The 22,709-nt window shown below is 44.5% G+C and overlaps 1 protein-coding gene across 1 annotated transcript in view; it reads right to left on the bottom strand.

Annotated features, from left to right (window-relative positions):
* ITPR1 (inositol 1,4,5-trisphosphate receptor type 1) overlaps window positions 1–22,709 on the bottom strand; it is a 1,533,308-nt gene that overhangs the window by 1,328,782 nt on the left and 181,817 nt on the right. The window contains exon 3 of the mRNA XM_078661662.1: window positions 15,224–15,294. Within this exon, the coding sequence (XP_078517788.1) occupies window positions 15,224–15,294 (71 nt within the window). The remainder of the gene's footprint in view (window positions 1–15,223; window positions 15,295–22,709) is intronic.

Genomic DNA, 22,709 nt, shown 5'->3' with positions numbered 1-22,709 from the left:
CGAACGAGAAAAGCATTTGTTTTATTCGAGCTCAGCTCTCTCCCGAGCAGCTACGTTTAAATGTAAATAAAATATGGATTTAGATTTCAACTGTCTGGCCAAGAACTACGTCACGTCGCTTAGCAACAAACTAAACAAAGTGGCGTGAGGATGATTGGAAAGGACAAGACGCCTGAAGGAAGGACGCCTCTCAGCTTAAAGTGTTTTCACGCTGCGCCCCACGGACGAGGTGGGGGTCTTCAGCCCTGGAGGACCAGGTCAGAGTGGAAGGGTTTGCCCCATGGCAGGTCTCGCTTCCCACACTAAGGGTCGCTGGGGAACAACTGCGCCACTTACACTAACCGGAAGCGGAGTGCATGCATGCAAACTGGGAAACCTTTGCTGCACTCGGGCCCCTTGGCATGGACCCACAGCTGCACAGTCCTGGGTGGGGAGGAAAAATCACCTCCAGCTTTCAAGGAGTGTACTGGGGAGGTTCTGGGGTCACTGAACTCAAAGCAGCAGGCCATATCCAGTGGTTGGGTTGAGAGAATAGGATATCCAGTAGTTGGGTTCAAGGCCTGGTAATAGTGCTCTACGCTTTTCTTAATTCAGGCCAGTTCACGATTTTAGTGCTAAGCAAAGTTTGCAGATTTTGTGATTTAAATACATCGTGGAGCCATTAAACGCTTCTGTGCACCGAAGTAAAATATTTATTGCAAAAGGAAGACATTTCACTATACTCCAATCTAGAGACGGAGCTCCGCTGAGATGGAAAATATATGCAGACTCTGCGAGCCCTTTTCAGCGTTTCTACACACAATGGAAAAATATCTAGAACATTACCTCTTCAGACAAACTGAAAAGTTACCACTTTTCACTTAAATGAGAGAAAGCACAAAACAGTCAAACTTTTTTAAGTCCAAGAAACTTCACAGCACTTCGCAAAAGTTGAATAAAAACTTTGCACAACCTAATAAACTGTCTCAAGGCACTGCCCTCTACTCACAAAACAGAAAGTGAAGCTAAGAGGATTGGGTTAAGATTCCCCTCAGGCATCTATAAGGAGGAGTGAGCATGAGGGCTTCGGTCAGAGCACTGGGAAACCAACTGGGTTCAGCATCTGAAACCGGAAACTTTTAACAGTGAGACAGGAATATGCCAGGGGAGAAAAATGGAGTGTAGGTTAAAATAATTTTGAGCTGAACTACCATCAGAATAACAGGAACAATCAGACAGCCGCTCAACAATCATGCTCAACATCGCGGTCAACTTTTCTTCCATTTAGAAGCCTCATTAGTCTCTTGATATCAACAAAAGGGGTGGGGGGGGTAGAAGAGAGCAAGTCACAAAGCAAGAAACCCACACTTTTATACCTGCTCATGGTCTACTATTCAGAGGAAAGGATCACTCATTCAGTTGGATTCAAGCTTCAGGTACCACCACTGCTTAACCCAACTGCTTCTTCCCCCTCTGGATAATGAAAGTTCTTTTTCCTTCCAGTCTGGTGCCTTCCTAAGACACCTTAATTTGCCTGGGGGAACATCTGATTCTCATGTACTATAGTTTACGACCAGCAACTCCTATGTGTCTGTTCCTGGGTCACACTACCCCTGTAAAGCAACAAAATCCTACCTTTTCTGTCCATCTCAAGCAAGACTGAGGCCTCTCCAGGGGTTATCATTCTAGTCTGCTTCATGTGCACCCTGGTACTCTGCAGAATTCCAGCGCAACTTAATTTCCATTACTTAGGACATCAAGAACTCAAACAACAACTTCCCATTATCTTCTTTAGGCAGGATAAGTAGGATCCCTCAGACTTTCAGCCTCATTTTCTGAGAATGCCACTTGTTGCTCTATGAATACTGTCAGAACCCCAGAGTGCCACAGGGCAAGCTGGGGCTACTGAGCCAGACAGTGTGGGGGGAGGTATTTCACTCATGTTGTCCCGGGGCCCGAACTTCTGTGGATCCCGAGCAACTGGACCAAGTGACCCTTATGCAACGGAGGCTATGGTAGCTATGGTTGAGAAGTCCAAGGCGATCTCATGGATGTGAATGCATGTCAGTGAACAGGACTCAACTCAGAGAACACAGCAATGTCAATAAATCAATGTCCAGTCAAATACTTACTTTCATATTAAAAAGTAGTATTTTATTCCGAACCACACACATTTCCCCTTGAGGCCAGGGATCTAATGTTTCGCTACCAAACCCGTGCCCCACCTGCTCTTTGTGATGTGGTAGAGGTTATTCCCCATTCACTGGTGGCTGCATCGTGGGACTTCTCACTAGTAGGCCTTAACTTAAGAGTCCAGTCCGACTCTTAGCAAAAATAGTTAGGTATATTGGTGCTGCAGCAGCCTTAGCAGCAAGTTCCCCAGGCCCCGATAGGCTCAAACAGTCTTTTTAAAAAAAAATCTTTATTAGGCTCAACCAGTCTTAAACGCTCCAGCCTTCTGGAGGCTTGCAATTTCTCAGCAAGTGCCCCGAACGCAAGCTCCCACTGATCTGGGCCTGTTCGGACAGTCAGCTGCACACAGGCTCCCAACCTAAGCATACACAGCAGACTGGAGGTGTTATTGTGCCCGTCCTGCATAGTAAGTCTTGAGCTTCCTAATTTGGGGAACAGGGCGAGCGGCAAAGGGAGATTGAATTCCAATGCTCCCAGCTGGGGTCCCAGTGATGTAGCAATGCACCCCCACAGCACCCTCAGTTCACGGGGGCAAATCCACCTCAATCCCTGATGCTCTGTCGACTGCCTAATCCATGCAACAACTCAGCAACCTCTGACATATGGGGTTGCTTTAACGCTACCAGCCAAACGGCTGGCCTTCACCATATAGTAGTCCGTACCATGGGGGCCTCTCCTTGCATATGGGGCACTCCACTAACTGAAATCGGCGCAGGCAAATACCCAATCCCTGCAGCAGTGTTTCGTCACACTGGGAATCCACTCAGCAGGCCTCCCAACTGGACCTCACTCCCTTCAACGCTCTCCTCTTCCTCACAGGGTACACTGGTCTTGGCAAGAAGGCAGGTGCTAGTGCTTCAGGTTGCACAGCAGGTGGTCTCGGTTTCCCTGGGTGATTTCCCCTTAACCATAAGGGAGGCCAGCAGTCCTTGTCCCCAATTCGGTTAGGAGTTAGCTTGGTAGATTGTAATCATACCATCAATAGATTTAACCGCATTTCAATGGTTTCTTATTGCTGTGATATTTGGGGCGGTGTCATTACTTCACTACTTCAAACAGATGAAACATTCATGAAAATATGGCTATTCATACCATGTACTACTGCTGCAGGTATGATACACTAAGAGCTGTGCACGAGCTACATTTCTGAGGTGTTACAGCTGTGACCAATGTTAAGTCTCAATGTGTGGCTTAAATATGTAACCAAGTTGAATCAACTTACTTTGGAAGACCGTTTGGGACTTGACCGTGCAGCGTCAATACCATGACTGAGGTTTAAAAAAAAAAACAATTTAAGCGTTTAGCATTAGGTCTTAATGCCGACCTCAGATTTTTTTTTTTTTTTTTTTAATCATTTCTGCCATATTAACAAGGCTGATCTTGAATGGACAAAAAAGCCTTTTAACTTTGGAAACAATCTGAAAGAAGGGCGGATGCCCAAACCTTCGGTCAATTTATCATTGTGATTGAGCAAGGATTCGCACGTAAAGTGACTTGCTTGAACTCCTGAACCTCGAATAACATTAATTAACTAATCGAAATGTTTGTCTTATTAATTTGCCCCTTTTCCGACATTTTTGGGTGTCCGAGTGAAGCTTGCTTATGTGTTTTCTAATCCTAATACGCTTGCAACCTAAAATGGCCACTGTTATGCGGGAATTAGGACTGCGCATGCATCGGTCATACTCATGTGACGTGACATACTCGCAGTTTGAGGGAAGCTGTTTGCATCTTCGCATTAGAGCTAAGATGGCTGCTTTGTGTTCTCACATGCAAGAAGCTTGCATTGCTGCTTTTGCTAAGCTGTTTGTTCTGCTTAATCAATATTGCTATAGTTAATATTGAAGTAACGGGTATAGAGTAGAAGTTCAGGGTATACAGTGTATTCATTTATTCTGTGTTCTAAAACGGTTTCTTTTCCATTTCATGGTACATTACGAAATGTGGCCTATTGTCCTTTGCTGAACTCCATCTTGCTTGAAACTGCGTCTGCGCGAGATCTGCGAGTCTCCACAGCAGTGACCTTTGAAAACCAGCCAAGGAGCTGACTGACTGAGAAGATGCTCCTGGGAACTTCACCTAATGAACTCTGGACACATACATTGTTGTATTGAATAGAACATCCATTTTTTTGCGAGTGGAAGACTTCATGGGAGCCTGAATTTGATAGGCATGAACCATAATTTGAATAGGAGATGGCGAAATTCAAAAATATTAGGGGGTGTGATGACCTGTCCTCTGCCTTGTCCAATCGAAATTGGGGATTCTTACACTTGCAACATTGGGGGGTGGTACACTGACCTGTAAAACAGTACAACTAGCCTAGGTTTAGCTAGAGAAATTGTCCGACTTGTCCGAATAGCTGACCTGTCACTGACCCAACGCACTCAATAGTTGATCGAGAACAGAGGTGCTGCGGAGCACTCTGTCAGAGACTCGCTGACCCAATCGGGGTTTTGGGGACCTGAAGTGCTGGCGAAGCACTTTGCTGGGGAAAATTGATAACCCAATCGGGGTTTTGACTGATGGCTGCAGAGAGGGTGTAGCGCAGGCGTTGCAACTGAACTGCGGGTGCTGGTCTCAACTTTGGTGGTCCTGTCCTGATCCTAATCTGATCTACCCTGTCCTGATTTCCATACTGCACCTGCTGGCCTACGGGCAACTGCATTCCTTGGGGTTCTCCTGTTCTTTTAACTGACCCGTGGCCAGGGTTGGTCTTCACACCGTTCTAGGTAAATCTAAATCTGTGTGGGTAACAAATAGTATATTTGCGTCCTTTTCTTTCCCTCCCTAAAAAAATCCTGCGAAATCATAATTGCATATGTTCCATTTCTCTCCTTTTCCTTGGCGATAAATAATAAAGTTGTGATTCTTACTATTTTAGCATGCCCCAATTTTCTCCTATCCTTTAGAATTGAAGATTAAGAACTGTTCATGAAAAAATAGATGTTCCTTTCTTACCCTCCCTTTATAGATGCTAAAGTGGTTATTCTGAAATATTAGCTTGTTCCAATTTTTTTCCCTTCCCTATAGCTACATGGTAAATTCAGTTTCGTCAGTAAAATTTTCATGTTCATCATCTTACCCATTTTCTATTTTGAAAGTGATTAAACTGATATTCTAGTATGTTCCTTATGTTCCCCGTCCTTCCGGAAACACTACTTCCAGACTGATTTCCTGATTATTCAGCATGCTCCTTTTTCTTACCTTCCCTTTAGACTTCTGAATGGTTGGCATCATATATCTTTTACATGGCTATACGTTTTTCATGATTATAATTATTGATAGTCTGCTTGCTGTAAACCTTATGCTCGCAACAATCGAAGAAGATTAGATAAAGGTTTTCAAAACTTCGTGAGTCTGTGGTCATTACATGAGTGCAAATGTTATTGTTTTATTTGGACTGCCTCTCTTTACAACTAACTCCCTGATCCATGGTGATAAGGAGTGTAAGTCAAGGTATAGGACCTAGGAAATAAACAAATTCTGATAGCACAGATAACCTGGGCGTTGACTAAGTGATTATGATTAAAATTATATATGGGCCCAGGTGAGTATTTGATAAAATTATAGATGGGTGACCTGCGCACTATCAATTGTAAAAACTGTGAACCCAGCCATATTTTTGCTATGCAATGTCTAATCGTCAGTACTGGACAGGGTTTAGGATGAACATTGTTCACTACCTGCTTGCAATACCAAAGGGCTGGGTAAAGGAATCCAATATTGTCCCTTGCGATAAGGTTTCCTGCCAAGACATATTGCATTTTGTTTTCCCCCACGTATACCGATTTAAGGAATAACTATCTGCCCTCTACTTAAGTAATTGAATTTTAAACCGGTTAGACCCACACTTATATAAATCAGCAGCTTTTACCAAATGTCTGCTGGCGATTCTGTAGCTTGTTTTCTTGCAAGAGCAGTAAGAGAAAGTAGTTAAAGTGAAGTGTACGAAATATTTATTGTTTTAAATTATTGTTAATGTCTATTTGATCCATCGATAAATGAAAAGGTAGGATTGTACGATTGTGTGAAGCGGAGTTAAGTTAATGGACAGAGGACTTCATCCGAGCCCTGCTGTCAATCACCATGAGTGGGACGGGTATGCCTATATGTGGGTCCTGTGGTCTCCATGCCACTGGAGTCAAGCTAGCCTTGCTGATGAGGTGTGAAACCCTGAAACCGGTCCTAGGATGCTGGTTTCCAGTCCAGAGAGAACCTAGCCTGGCAGTTTGGGCTGGACTGTTCCCATAGAGAGCAGGGTCATGACTGATTTGCACATTGCTGGGTTCAAACTGGAATGGAATGCAGAGCAAAAAACGATGGCTTTAGGCCCAGATCTCTACAGGAGTGAATGTATGACATTGTTCTGCATTCTGTCCATCAATAGTTTTTTTCCCGTCAATCCACACTAAGCATGCCCTTCGGTTGCACCAAGTGGGGGTTACCGCAGGGCCTGGCCTATGGCCAGAATTTCTTTTAAATGTTTAAGGGTATGCAGTCCCTTATTGGACATCCTGTGGTATTCATCAATACAGTGCCGGGTCCACAACACCAGCAGCAGATCCAATAAGTGCCCAGGAGCCATTACAAGGGGTTTGCTGTGCCTACCCCACAGACAGTCAAAGCTGTGCATGGATGTGGTTGCCTAGGTATAGCAACGATTGGCCCCGTATAGATAGATATATTTAAGGGCTTGCGGACTCTTGAACCGGACATCAAAGGGTTTGTAGACTATAGTGGGCTTGAAACCCCAGCAATGTCTAACAAGGGTCCAGGAGCACTTGCCAAGGATTTGCATTCATCCTCTGGCTTTTGAGTGGGTGCTGTGCTGTGCTGGAGGCCAAAAAGCCAGCCACAGGGTCCGCAAACCCTTCAACATTTTTTTTATTTTGACAGAAGGGGGAAAGGCATTTGTCCAATTCTTACCCTCACTTGAGTCTGGGGTGTGTGGGGGTGAAAGGATGCTGCTATATTTGTTCCTTTAAATTTTTTTAGAACTCTGGGACCAGATCCGAGACCTATAATGGCAGCAGCAGCAAAATACTCCAATGTTTTGGTGGACCAGACTATTTGGGTCAAGTAACAGAAATTGATAGCTGGAGAAAAGGCTCCCTTGTCCAATCAGATTTGAATAAATCGGTTTACTTTGTTCCACATAAGGGCAGCAAACACGGCTTCATTGAACTTCGCAGACTAACAGTTGTGCACTAAATGTCCAGATATCTCGTTTAACCCTTTCAATACAAATGAAGAAAAAAAATAGTAAACGCATGTCTCAAAAAACACTGAGCGGATGTACCACACCAGTGTTCGTGTCCTAATAGTTTTGACTGGTTAACAAATCTGCATCGCATTCGGCAAGATAGTAGAAAGTTGAGCTACCATCCGGTTTAAACAAGCGCTGACAAAAAGGTCGAAGGGGTCTTGCGCAAGAGAGGCTGATCAGGCTCTACGGGGTACCTCTGGGGATGCAGACTGTGCAGCAGATTACTATAGGGCCAGGCCTAGCACCCGATCATCTATGTATGGCCAACCCCAGCTCCAGCAGGAGTTGGCTAAAGGAACTAGCAGGTGACTTTACAATGTTTACTTTCATTTCAACATAGATCTTTTAAATGATTCATCCTCCACCAACTAGAAGTAACCACCCGTTACCATAACGTTATATACAAGCATCTTCATTCCTTACCACTAATTCAGTTATAGTGAGCCACGGGACATAGGCGTACAACTCAACCTTTAATTGTCACTAAAAACTGCAGGCACACGGGAGCATTGCTAAAAACTTCCAGATTCAGTGCGTTACAAAAGGAGAGGAATCTGCAGTTAAGAACAACAAGGTTTTAAATCTGCTCCAGCCAATACGATCCTGCTGCTTACATACTTGAGGTTTGCGAATCACCAAAATGTCACAAAATAAAAAAAAGTATTTCGACAAAATAAGCTGGCTTTAATTTTAAATTTGCATGGTCAGCTGGTTCTTGAGCCTAACAGATTGCCGTGAAATTAAACCTTGGAGCGTTTGTAACCGGGTGAATAACCACAATTCAACAATTTACACCACATTATGAAAAGTACATACATGCTTCAGGACATTCCAACTCTAGGTTCAGTTCAAGTGGCTGATTTATCTGCAGATCATCCAATTAGGATGGAGTAATCATTTTGCAACAACGCCAATCTACACAAAACTTTAAAGGACCAAACAATTTTCTTTATTATAACGTATAGCAATATCAATGGTCCTTAGAACAGATTCTAGCTTATGAACTGATGGATTAAGTTTTTAAAAGCCATTGGCTCCAGTCATACAAAACTATTTTCTTCCACCTCTCCACCCACATCAGCTTTTGTAGGGAAGTTCAGTTCATATTTCCATACTGAGCCAGATAGTACACTGCACAGTTTTAGGACGTGGGACCTCTTTTGGCCACATAAGGTACTGCGCCTTGCAATATGGCTAGGAAAAAATCATTGGCATTTATAATGCAAATACCTCCAACTTTGCAGGGTGCAGTTCTATATGTGGCCACACGAGGTTCCATAGGACATCTTTTGGCTACATATGGTACTGCAAATTGGCTAAGTAAAAAATATATGAATTTATGATGCCAAAAACACCAACACATGTGATACCTATTGTATTTGAAATGCTTGTTTTTTTATTACAAGGAGGCATGGAAATTAACTGCATCAGCTTCAAAAAGTAGAATGCAAGTCTGTCTGAATTCTCACTGGTGCCAGAGGTTGCCTTTTACCCAGTTAAAAGACGCTGCTCAAACGGTATTCACAGAAAGGCACTCAATTTCTAACAATACAAAGCTGTGAGCAAGCAATAAGTGAAATCTGATGTCTTCAAAATACCAGCATTACCCGAGACCGCCACATCACTTAACGCCCTACAGAGCGAGCCAAGAACCCGCTCATGCGCACAGACTACAAAATCACGGGGCAGGGAGGGGGGACGTTTGCTGTGGAAGGTTTTGATTGAAGATTACCACCAGACTGCCAGAAGCTGATGCGAGCTGTAAGTGACCTACATCCAGGCAGCAACGGCTTAAGCAACACGGCCCATCAAGAAGTACGATTCCTCCATAGGAACAAGAAGCAGCGGTTGCTACAAGGCTCCACCAGTCGCACAGGCTGTGGTTTTATTAGTGTGTATTATGTCACGGGACTGGAAGGTGCTTCAACCAAGGTACTCTTCTCCAGACTGAAGCACAAGAAACACACGGTGGCAGGTCACAAAAACAGATATCACTTTGCATACCGTGATCATGAATTGGCGAAGTATGGAGTCTGAACTAGCTTTTCACATCCAAACTATTTACATCAGCGGACATCAAAAGAAACACGTACTGCTGAGAACAACTAATCACCAGTGCTTTCAAGTTTTTCATGATCACTAAATCATGTCCTCACTTATCACAAGCACTTAGAAGTTCACTTCCGCACGCTAGAAAGAAGATTTGTTCATAAGACAGGAGTGCACTTGAAAGGTGACCGCCGGTGTCCAATCTACTCATCAAGAAAATAAGCTGCAGTCCAAAGCGAACAAAAGTGTGGACAGTAGCATTGATGAGGCATGGTCCGGATATATTAAAGAACTCCGAATCCAAGGCCAGTTTCTAACAAATGGACCGAATATTACAGTCAACAATACCTCCCAATTGACAAAAGAAACCATTAGCACAGGAATTTGCTCCAGCTCAGATAACTTTCAACCCTCTACCTCGAGATCCCCTTGAATTCTCAGGACAAATGTCAGCCCTTGAATGCCCAAGAGATACTTCGAGAAGGTGAAGCAGGCTACAAGTTCCTGCCCTGTCCCCAAAACAGTCACCTCACCTGTCCATTGGTCTCGCATGAAACTCCACTCTATATGGATGGATCAATGCATTAGCCTCACCAAAGACTCTGCCGGAGCCACTCTGGATCACAGACACGCCAACAGACTTCAATTCTCTGCAGACACTCCCCTAAACAGATACTCTCCACCCCTCCCGATTTAGGAGGCAGGCCACTACTATTTCAGCAATGGATCCTTCGGCAACCTGGACCATATCTTACAACTTACGCAGACCCGTACGAAGGAGGTTTCACCTCAGGAACCACAGTCTTAATGTTGCCTTCCAACGCCACTCGGGAGACCTGAATAGCCACCAGACTCTCTGCACGCAACTGCTCCTTAGCCGAAGAACACAGCTCTAGGATGCCTGTCCACCACTGCACAGAAGGGGTTGGCATAGTGTAGTGCTCCATTGTGTTCTCCCGTTAGGATGCAGACTGCCTATTCCACCCCACTGGGACACCAGGTAGGCCCACGGACTGTAGGCCACTAGGCTGATCAATCTTTTCACAAGATCAATGCAATCCCTGCTCCTGGTAATGCATAACAATGTCCCTTCCCCCGGAGACACCAACAAGTACTAGCACCCCGCCCCCCTTTCCTGGTTTCCAGATTCTTCGGGGCGCACCTCACTGCCAGGCTTGGGATTGCGCGCAGCCACGTGGATTGGGCTCCCGGCAATTCCATTACAACACAGTAATCACAATGCCATCACCTCTACACCACGCTTTACATTGTGACACTTTTACATCACAAGGTAGCTGATAAGAAAATACATACACGTGCATTTGCGTGCATACTGTATGAAATACTTAAAATGCAGGGATTATGCAGTACATTTACAATATAGCTATTACCAAACTTGCCATTTTCTGACACTTTAAAACACAGAATTTGATCACGCAGTTAAGTCTTAATTTATTAAAAACGGGAATAGAGGGTTTTAAGGGTTTAGGGATGGATTATGGGTACAGCTGATAAGGTTATTTGCATTCAGCGAGGAGTAAAGCTTACAGGAAAGTTACTGGTTTTTATGACTCAGGAATGGGTAATAGTGGTTGTAAAGGTTTTTTCAGGTTTCAGAAACTGGAAAGGGTATGGGATAGTAAGGGATTTCTAGAGTTCTGGTAGTAATGGATTTCAATGGTTCACTGTAAGCAGCAGCAAGGGTTTTTTAGGGTTGGGCAAGGGTAGTGGGATACGGGTTGAAATGTATACACATACATATATACGGACACAAACAAATTAAAAAAAGCTTTGGAGGTTCGCTCCTAAAAGAATTATATGGTTTTTTATATTTAAAAAAAAGAGGGGGTTACAAGTGTTGTAAAGGCATGCTTGGTAGCAACTGATATTCGTAGATAAACATGTAAAATCTTTCCCGTTTTAATGGGGCAAAAACCCCATAACCCCTTTTTGATATAAAATACCTTCTTTAAAGTATTTTACCCCCATACCTACCTCTAAAAACTACTTAATTCCTCTTAAAACCAAGTGCACCTAAACCCTTTTCTTTACTACTGCTTAAAACTACACCCCTAAACTCTCAAACAAATACAATCTTACTACCTCTTAACTATGAACCCCTGAACCCTAAAAATGTTTATACCCTATAAACTACGCATTAAAAACTCCTTATTACCCACTAGAACTACCCACTTATAACCCCTTATAAGTGCCCATCCCTACACACAAAATCCTTACTACCACCTTTTAAAGTGATATAAACCTAAAATAAATATGGCAAAACATAACTATGTATGGCTAAGTGTCTGCATATATTTAGATTGATATATCTACAGTTATGTCAATTAAAGCCACAAAAAAATTCTCCTTTTTGTGATAAAGTACTGCAAAACCATTGCAGTACTTGACTCTATTTCAACTACACGGGTGGTATCAACCTGTAAGGTAACTGCCATGTTGCAAAGGCTGCATATTACTTTGAAGTGTGTGCTCTTCAGACTCTCCGTCCAAACTCAAAAGGCTGGCCTTGCTTTCATTCGGAAGTAGAGCCCAAAATACGCTCTTAACTGTTCCCAAACGTTCCATGAAGATAAATATTGCTTCTTCCAAGTTCTTGCTCCCATCGTGTTAATGAACTCCCAACTGGACCTCGGGGCTTAATCCTCACTGAGTACCTTCAAATTTGCTCAAAAAAACCACCTCATATTCTTAAGTTTCAGCCATAAATGTAGAGATGTTAAACAACCAGGCCCCCCCTTGCTTCCTCATCTTCCAACTTTACCTTTCCTAAACGGGACCCACAATCCTGGGCGCTTCTTGGTAACGTATAATATGTTAAAAATATCCAGAATGCATAATATCAGTGTATTTTTGTTTATTGGCCTCACTCGCACTACACAGTCACACCTTTATTGAGCAGCACTTGCGCTTGTTCTTCTGCATCTTCGTTCCAATATACACAGGGCAGTTTCTTAATGAAATGAGGACTAGGTTTTGTAGCTGGCCCAAAACCGGTTCAGTTCTGCTTAGTTTCAGGCAAACCTGTGTAGAGTCTTCATTGGTTTATAGCAGGTTTATAGGGGGATTTTGGATCATATCAGGGTGTTCTCATACCTAAATCACTGGATCCTCCAACAGGCGCCAGCATTGCTACATGCATCCTCAGCATATCTCAGGGAAGCAGTCATGCCACCCACTACCATCTCTCCTCAGCAAAGGTATGTGCACATCATGAACCTGAACAATGTATGGGACCAGCTACCCACAGGTGCAAGATACTAAGGGCTTCTAGTAGGGAAAACCAATAAGTGTAAGCCCTTATTCTTTGCCACCCAACTCTTCAGGAGGTTATTTGAGCCACTGACATGCATTTCAGAATGCTACTCTGCCTTGCACCATTACCAAAGGTCGCACTTTTGCCTTGATAGCCAAGATACTTTATTGTAAATTGGCAGCTTTAAGTGCGTGCAACACAATATGGAGGCAATTTCGATCCAGTTGCTCACTATTTGGAGAAAGCACTACTTGGCTAAACAGAAATCCTAGTGAATCTGGCAACGAGATGCTAAAACACAGATGCATGTTCTAGAGAGCAAACTGGTCCTAAAGGCATATAATGGTTAACAGGGGTGCAAAAGTCAATTGAGAATAAGCAAGAAACCTAAAAAAATAAGTTTGTGCAGCAATTCAGTCACAACTTCCAATAAATTAGACCCATCAACATTTCACTGTCAGCCACTTACTTTACAGCTATGTAACATGAAAACATGACTTGAAAAATATTTGGATGGCTACACCTATTAATGTTCCAATGTTTGGGAGTTTATGATTGTGGCAAAACAAAGTAGAGTAGTGTAAAATAAAAGTCACAAGATGCTTTATATAACAAGATTGTAAGGTTAGAAGAAATAACTGCTGAGGGAAGAAAAGGGTGCAACAGTAGGAGCAGTGAGTGAGAGGTAGTCAGAACAGAGGGTGACCTATGGGGGGGGGGGGGGGACATCCTTTTGCTCATTCTTGTATTAAATCATTCCTCAGTATGTAAAACACTCCTATACATACAGTTTTAACAACCAAGCCACATAAAATCACGTTGTCAACTATAATTAAAAAAACAATGCTATTAAACAGAATAAAAAAAAATCATATTAAAAACGTGTTCAAAATGGAGATCTTTACATAATCTCATACCAAAACACAACTTATTACATATTCACATTGTATAGTAAAGGATTTAAAAAATCCTGCTGGCAGCGCATTTTAATGGGTTTAGATATGTTCTGACGAAGGTGGTATGAACCATATCGTTATATCTAGAAGACAGAAAACCTAATTACTAATCATTAGGTTTGATAATCACTCATTAACTAAAACACATTCGCAATACCAATCTTCTAAAATAGAGAGAAAGTGTCACTATTCTGTGACTATCCTTATTATCCACAGTTTGGATACATATTGTCACTGGGTAGGAAACCTTCCTAGTGAGGGTATTTCTGGTACATCCAGACTAACTACGTTCAAAGATTTTATTTTGATCTAAAGGAATTGTTTTAATTTAAATGTTTTATTTTAAATTAAGGCTGAACCTCCTCTTTCACAGTAATAAGTCTTTTACTCCCACCCCCCGTTTTACCCATTTTCTTTTGGACGCCTTCTTACGATTTGACAGACATTCTCTTTTGTACAGGCCTTTTAACTGGGCACCCTCAAGGGTCCTTCCCACTGCTATCTAATCTTATTGGTGGTCAAATAGCACTGCCTGTCCCACTTAGGCATGTCACAAAACAGCGGCCAATTGTAGAGCAGGTAGGTCTTCGATATGTACAAAGGAAATGATTTAAGAGATACTGTATAACTCCCGAGTCAATGTGATAAGTGGTTATTGTTACGACGTCTTTTTGGTGCACTTCGACTAACCTTGATTAACAAAGTTAGGGTGAATATACTTGATATACCATTACTAGGAAGGTTACCTACCCGGTGAAAATATGTAACCAAAGGGTGAATAATGACAGTCACAAAGAATGAACGTTTAGAAAAAAGAAAAAAAAGTGCAGTGACACCCTACCTGTATTTAGCAGCTTGGTATTGCCAGTGTTTTTTTAGTGAATGAGTGATCAAACAATGAATATCCATGTTTTTCTGTCTCTTATAGTGAGGGTTTTTGATGATATATCCTGATGAAGGTGGTGTGAACCACATCTAAACTCACCAAAACGCTGTGTTGATAGGAATCTTCTAATAGTGCACAATATAAATATCTAACGTGTTTTGAAATAGAGTAAATATTTTTAGCATTGTGAACAAGTTTAATATGTAATATGATTTTTTATTGTGTTTAATAGCATTTGTTTTTTTTAAACTATTGTGAGAAAGTGATTTTATGTTGACTTCGACATCAGAACTACAGGTACAGAAGAAGGGTTTTACATATTGTGGAATGGCTTAATATAAGATTGGGCACAACAGGGAAATATTTTTTGATTCAGGAGACTACAACCCTGTCCCTTTTGGCATACAAAGGTAACATTTGGGGTAAACGGGAGGTACAGCCAGGAAGGTAGTGACATACAACTGCAGTAAAGAGTTAAGGATCCAAAACACCTTAAAAGAGGTGCAACCATAGATATTAACCATGTGGGTGATAATCATAGAAAGATGGTGCTTCCAGCTGAGGTTTCCACCAGAAACAGTAGCCTCCATCAATCACCCGATGGCATTCATGCTTACCTCTGAACTTCTTGGGTGGGTTGTTGAGGTCCCCCGCCTCCGGTTGCACCACACACCTGTCATCCACCAGGCTGCAGAGCAAACAGAACAGTTTCATTAAGCAACAGCAAAGACTACCATAATAAAAAAAAAAGTATTAAGCAGACACCGGATATCTAAAAACTAATAAAACGGTGCATTTACAGGCTGGACAAAAATGCCTGGGCTAAGTTACATGCCAAAAGCATGAACAACAACATTTAAGGTAAGGATTTCTCACATTATCCCCAATATAATTTGAGTGCTGCAAGCATAGGGAAGAATTAAACATCTGCTTCTAAGTCATGGATGTCGCCAGTTCAAGCTGCAGCTCTAAACTGATCTTAAATAGCCCATGGACATTGCTGAAGAAAACATTTCTAGTCTCCTGTAACATTTCTTTTGGATACTTTTGATACTTGTGAAAGCCCAAAAATAAACATACATAAGTGAACCATCAGTCAACTACTTGTGGAATTTCACGTACTAGCATGCTGCCCTTGAAAAAGTGCTTGCTGTGACTAAAATCTGTAATTTCAAAATGTTTGTGCTTACAAATTTGAGTATGCAGGTGAAAGACTCAACCAGAATGAGGCCTTGTGGAGGGCTAGGCCATTTGCACAACGAAGAACAATTGTTACTTACCTGTAAACAGTTCTCCAGTATTGGGGTCTTTCATAGATTCACATGCTTGAATATTCCCAGTCGTCGAAGTGGGAGCCCACGGTAAATAAAATAGCAATAAAAACAAATATATATATATATATATATATATATATATATATATATATATATATATATATATATATATATATATATATATATATATATATATATAAAAACATAATTACATACATTCCAAAACCATAAATACTTATAAGTACCAAGGTTAGCATTAACACAGGAATACATTAGAAGAAAAAGAACACCGTTATAGCATATCCATGTCATTATGTTAGTCCAAACTACAGCCAATCAGGCGCAAGCACCCCTCTAGAACCTTCTCAGAGGCTCAGGCCCTCAGATTTTTGTAGCACAAGAGTGACAAAACCGTCTAGAAGGAGAAGCGAGCCTCTGAGGGGAGGTGGGTGGGTCGCATGTGAATCTATGAAAGACACCAATACTGGAGAACCACCGTTTACAGGTAAGTAACAATTGTTCTTCTCCAGTATTGGGGTGTCTTTCATAGATTCACATGCTTGAATAGAATAGTGAGCAGTAATAGCTGGCCACAAGACAAAATAGCAGTGCATTAGCATGAAAATGCAATGAAATAAAGCTGCCAGAGATAGTAGAAACCATACAGGCGGATGGAAGGAAAGAGGCTCACCTTATTTAAAAAGATTGCGAAGCACCGCTTGGCCCACTGCTGTATCAGCTTCGTTGATCGTCTCAAGGCAGTAGTGCTTTGTGAAAGTGTGCCTCCTGGACCACGTGGCTGCTTGACATATTTGGTGAATCAGCACACCAGCAAACAGGGCAGTAGAGGATGACATCGCCCTGGTGGAATGAGCACTCACTGGAGATTGAAGAGGCCTGTCGGCCTTCTGATGACAGAATGAAATTGTTGAGGAAATCCAACGTGCAATAGTTGGCTTGGTAGCAGAACGCCCCTTGCGCATGCATCCGTAAGCAACGAACAGTTGATCAGACCTACGAAAGGGCACTGACCTGTCGATGTAGAATTTAAGGCATCTTATAACGTCCAATGAATGCAAACGTTGCTCCGCCGGAGATTGGGGATTAGCGAAGAAAGTCTTTAAGAACACTGGTTCATTGAGGTGAAAATCAGTTGGCACCTTAGGCATGAATACCGGGTTCGTGCGAAGTACAACACAGTCTGATTTGAATTGAAGGAAAGGAGGCTGAATGGTAAAGGCGTGGATATCACTCACGCGGCGTGAGGTCAAAGCAAGAAGGGCCACCTTCCAGGTCAAAAATTTCAAATCCGCTTTGTGGATGGGCTCAAAAGGCGCCTTCATCATTTGCGCCAAAACATTGAGATGCCAGGTAGGAGGAGGACGCCGAATGGGCGGGAACATCCCGAACAGCCCCTTGAAAAACTGCCGAATTACTCTGGAAGAGTAGAGAGAGTAAGACCCATCCTGCCGAAAACGAGATATTGCCACTAGGAAGACCATCAAAGTGGAGTGGGAAAGTCCTGATTGAGCCAACTGCAGAAAGAACGGCAGAAGCTGAGCAGGAGAGGAGTGCATGGGATGGATGTTGGCAGATGCACACCAGTGACAGAACCTTTTACAATTTAGCTTGTAAGTCTTTACTATGAACAGAGCTGTCGCATTGGCAAGAACGTCTACATGCTGGCGAAATATTCAAGTGGGCAAATTCAAGGTGCTCTGGTTCCAGGCCGATAATTTGAGAGAGGAGGGGTCCGGATGACAGATCTGACCCATGTCCATTGTGAGGAGATCCGCTCGAGGACGAAGGAGGATGGGTTCGCACAGAGAAGCAGCAGTTCCGAGAACCACGCTGGTCGAGGCCATCTGGGAGCGATCCGGAGAATGTGGCACGGCTGTCTCTGCATTTTTCACAACACTCGAGGAACCAGGGGAAGCGGCGGAAAAGCGTAGGTGAATAGATTGCACCAGTCCATCAAAAGGGCATTCCCACGTGGCCCTTGATGGGGAAGCCAGCTTGCATAAGACTGGCATTTCCGGTTCACAGGGCTCGCAAAAAGATGCATGTCCGGGCGACCCCACAGCCGAAAGATTAAGTCCAGAGTCGGCTGATGCAACTCCCACTCGTGGGTCGAGGACCCGGACCTGCTGAGGGAATCCGCTAGGATGTTGGAGATGCCTGGTAGGTGAACCGCTGTCAGGGTAATTGGACGACGGAGTGCCCAGTCCCAGATGCTCTGTGCCAGCTGAGAAAGGTGCGGTGACTTGGTGCCGTCCTGTTTGTTTACATAGTGCATACTGGTGGTATTGTCGGTTTGAATGAGCACTGATTCTCCCTGGAGTAGAAGATGGAAAGACTTGAGCACCAGGAAAATGGCCATTAGCTCCAGTCTGTTAATGTGCCAGGAACGTTGAGACAGGGTCCACTTGCCCTTTATGGATAGCCCCTGAAGATGTGCGCCCCAGCCTTCCAGGGAGGCATCCGTGGTAAGGACAAGCTCAGGAGCGATGGTTAGGAATGAAGTACCAGCAGCGATGTTTGACGGTTGAGCCCACCATTGGAGAGCGGTCCTCATCCGAGCGGTCACCAGGACCAGATCGTTGAAAGAGCCGGTGACCTGACGCCACTGTTTGTCCAGTTCCTTCTGAATTGGGCAACTCTTGAGCCTGCAATAAGGGGATCAGGGAGATGCAGGACGCCATCCCAAGAAAGGACTTCAATACACGAACTGAAACGGACCATTTTGAACGGATGAGAACCACTAGGCATAGAATCCGCAGCTGGCGCTCGTAAGACATGAATGCCTTCGCCAGCGAAGTATTCAGAGTGGGGTCGAGAAAAGTCCTGCAGGGAGCTCGATCGACCTGAGACTTCAGCGTTGATGGAGAAACCGAGGGAGTGGAATAGAGTCACCGAATAGAGTGTCCAGAGAGGCCTGATGGCGAGATTGCGACTTGATGAGACAGTCGTCCAGGTAGGGAAGGATTTGAACGCCCTTCAAACGTAGATATGCCACCACCGGGGTCAGGACTTTTGTGAAGACGCGAGGGGCGGAGCGAAGGCCGAAAGGCAGAACCTTGAATTGAAAGTCTGTGCGCCCTACCCGGAAGCGCAAGTACTTCCGGTGTTTTGGAAGTATCGGCACTTGGAAATAAGAGTCTTGGAGATCGATGGTGATCAAGAAGTTGTCCTTCGAGAGAAGGCGGAGAATTTCCACGAGCGTGAGCATGCGGAAGGATTGGCACTTCAGGTACTTGCTCAGGGCTCTTAAGTCTAGGATCGGACGCCATTCGCAGGACGAGGAAAAACCGGGAATAGAATCCCCTCCCGAGATTTGGGAACCACTTCAATGGCACCTTTCTGAATCATGAGTCAAATTTGTTCAAAGAGCTCCTTGAGGTGAGCCGGAGGTGGACTAGTTAGAGGAGTGTTTAACAGCAGGCGTGCGGCGGCTTTTTTCGCGCTGTGCGGCTTTTTTTAAAAAGCCACGTTACATGATGAGCTCAGCTCGTCATGAGCGTGCGAGCGGCACAACTCATGACGAGCTGAGCTCGTCATGAGCGGGGAAGGGGTTAAAGGGAGTTTGACAAACTCCAAAGCATGGCCTTTTGATACAATGTCCAGCACCCAACGGTCCCAAGTGATTGAAAACCAATTGGAAAAGAAAAAGGGAGATTCGACCTCCAACTTTGAGCGGGGAAGGCAAGTCATTACTTTTTAGAAGCGGAGCCTCTGTAGGAAGACTTTCCTCTGTAAGACTTGGTAGACAGTTGCCGATAGGACTGCTGTGACTGGGAGGAATATCTCTGATTTCCTTGGGCGTAGGAGCGTTAATGGTTGGACCCGCCGCAAAAAGAAGGAGGTGCCGAGGCCGTGCGCCACAAAAAGGCTGCTTGCGAAACTGCAAAGTGCCTAGGACACGAGCCGTCTGTCCTTTTTGATGGTTTGAAGTGCGTCGTCCACATGCTGGCCAAAGAGCGATTCGCCGTCATGGGGCATGTCGAGGATTTTCGCCTGCACCTTCGGGTGAAAAGAGGTGGAACGAAGCCAGCCCTGACGTAAAACGGCTGCCCCCGCAAACTGATGAAAACAAGTGCACGCAATGTCCACAGAGCAGTCAATCTGATGACGCTTTCTCTCCCTCCTGAAGAATCTTGAGAGCCTGTGCTCTGGAGGGCTCAGGAATGAGGTCGATAAAAGACATATCCGACCACATCTGGCGGTCGCAGCGCCCCAGATTGGCCAAAGAATTCGCAGCCCTCACGGTGGTAGCCATAGTGGAAAATTTTCGTCCAATGGCATCAAAACTATATCCCTCACGGTCAGGAGGAGCGGAAATAGGAGAAGACGGATTCCTGGAACAGCGCTGTGCGGCCTGGGTGATCATGGAATCGGGTTTAGGCTGCGCTACCAGGCAAGCTGGAGAACCCTGGGGCGCCCTATATTTCTTCTCCAAATGAGGAAGAAGCGCAGAATAGAATTTGGCGTCTGCATCAGTTGGACACCCTCGTTCCAAATGAAGTCAATTATGTGCACTGCCCGGACCTGTTTAAAAGGTTGACTCTTGAAATCATAAAGAAAACAGTCTTCATCCTTCAGAACCATAGGAAGCTTAAAGCGCAGCCCAGCTCGATCCATAAGTTGGTGAAAACCAGCTAAATCCACAGGAGGGGAATCCCCTGCACCCGAAGGTGGCAGAGACTGTCTGGATCTGATAATCGTCCCAATCCGCCATGTTCCCATCATCGACTTCACAGTCTTCCCGATCTGGGCGAACGTCATCATCCTCATAAACCGTTGCATGGACCTGAATAGAGGTTGTAGATGGTGCAGAAGGCGCAGTTGGCTCTGGCAGTGTGGTAGAGGGAGGAGCTGCTGTTGCAGGCACCCTAGGTTAAGGAGACCCCTGGTGAGACAGTGGAAATCTATTATAATCCTCTAACATGTATTGGAGATTAGAAATGAAGGAGAGCGGTATTTGTGCTGTGGGAACCTGAGCAGAAGGTTCCTCCTCATGGAAGTAAGGATCTTCCTGATCATCCTCATAGTCCTGACATTTAATGACCAGCTTCGAAGGGCTTAGAGTTGCCCGGAATCTATCATCTTCCTCCTCATCAGAACCAGAGTCCTGCTCCGAACCCGTGGCAAAAAAAGGCGATGGAGGCTGAGAGTGACGTGGAATCGGAAGCTGATCCAAAGGCACATGTCGACGTTGGTGCAGAGGGTCAACAGCAGGAGCCCCAGAACCGGATGAAGAAATTGGCACCAGAGGCAATGATGTGAAGGTAGATGTGGACGACAAACAGTTGACGGGACAACCACCTTTGACGAAGCAGTTGACGGCAAGACCACAGCCCTCAACGAAGCCGCCGTCGATGGAGCACCCGCCAACAAAGAGGCTCTCTTCACAGCAAGTTTCGAAGAAGACTTTGATGCAGACGAGACTACCTTTTTAGACGTCGACGAGGAGATTGGAATAGTCGACGAGACAGATTTGAAGCTCACAAACACCATTGTCGACACTGACGTAGAATACAGAATACAGGTTTGAACGATAACATTCCCTGGAACACAGTGCTCTCCAGGTAGAGCTCACCTGCTGAGCTCTCACCCATCACTATCTTGTGACCACCCTAACCCCATGAATACTGATCCGTTACTACTTTCTCCCAATCACAGTGTGATTATAGCATTGTTCTATACAAATACCATCTTTGTGGAATGCCACCTCCCTTGGACCCCCCCCCCCAATACATATATATTCAGCCTGTCCACCACTACGCTGACGAGCGTTCACTTTCCCTTCATAATCGAGCAGCACACATGCGGCCGTTATAACCCTATCTCCCCATTCCTAGTCCATGCTCACAACGCCAATCAGGGCTACACAGCCTTCTGAGGCCGCGCTAGCCTGGCGTCTGAATCGAGCCCCAGTTGCCCTAGCAACCGGGCCCCACGTGACTACGCCCCGCCCCCCACCGGCAAACACGGAAGTATACTTTAGCACCGCGGTAAAGCCCGTGTTTCACTCCAACGGAGCTCCTTACCGATCTACTGCTAGGCTAATCCGCCGCTCTTCCTCATGCCACAAGTTCAAAAACCTCCCAACCCTGTTAATCTAGGTTCAACTGAACCGTTTATACCCTCTCACTTCCTCACCGCTTTCCCTCCTAGATGGTGGCTGAACGGTAACGCAGGGTCGGGGGAGCTCATGAAGCCCAGAATCAGCGTGCTTGAGTAAGAATGAATTCCCCCTTTTCCCGCATGTGTATGACTGGTTGTGCTGCCCTGTATGCTAGTGTTGCGAGTGTTTGTTTTTAAACTAGATCTTAAATTATTTCCACTTGAGATCTTCTCCGCGCCGCATTATTTTATTATCGATTACGGCACGCTCCAACTCGGGGCTTAGACACATTTTTATCATTCATGGGATTTACCCACTCATGTTTCTGGCACGCACGGGTACAGCGGCAATCTTATTCAAGTGGCTCACAATACTACACAGGTTCGAATGTGGTATAACTTAATGATGGCAGTAAACGCCTGTTTCTCACGACAGCACGTATACCTGTATCAGTCACAGTTGCTCCATTCCCGTCCACGGGCAAACAGCCTCACACAGTGCACAATGCACAATTCAATGTATGTTTGCACATGAGTATTTCGCCCTCACCGCACCCTTTCTCCTGCTTTTTTCCAGAGGTTTTTTCCGAACTCCACGGAGAAGAACACTTTTTTAAGAAATCACCAATTTGTGATTTCACTACCACCACTAGGCGAGGACAGGATACACCTTAGCGTGTGTAGACCCCCCAGCCTATGTTACACT

The sequence above is a fragment of the Lissotriton helveticus genome, chromosome 9 (assembly GCF_964261635.1).
Source record: "Lissotriton helveticus chromosome 9, aLisHel1.1, whole genome shotgun sequence".
In the NCBI taxonomy this organism is placed as follows: Eukaryota; Metazoa; Chordata; class Amphibia; order Caudata; family Salamandridae; genus Lissotriton; species Lissotriton helveticus.
This window is presented reverse-complemented; position numbering and strand designations above follow the sequence as displayed.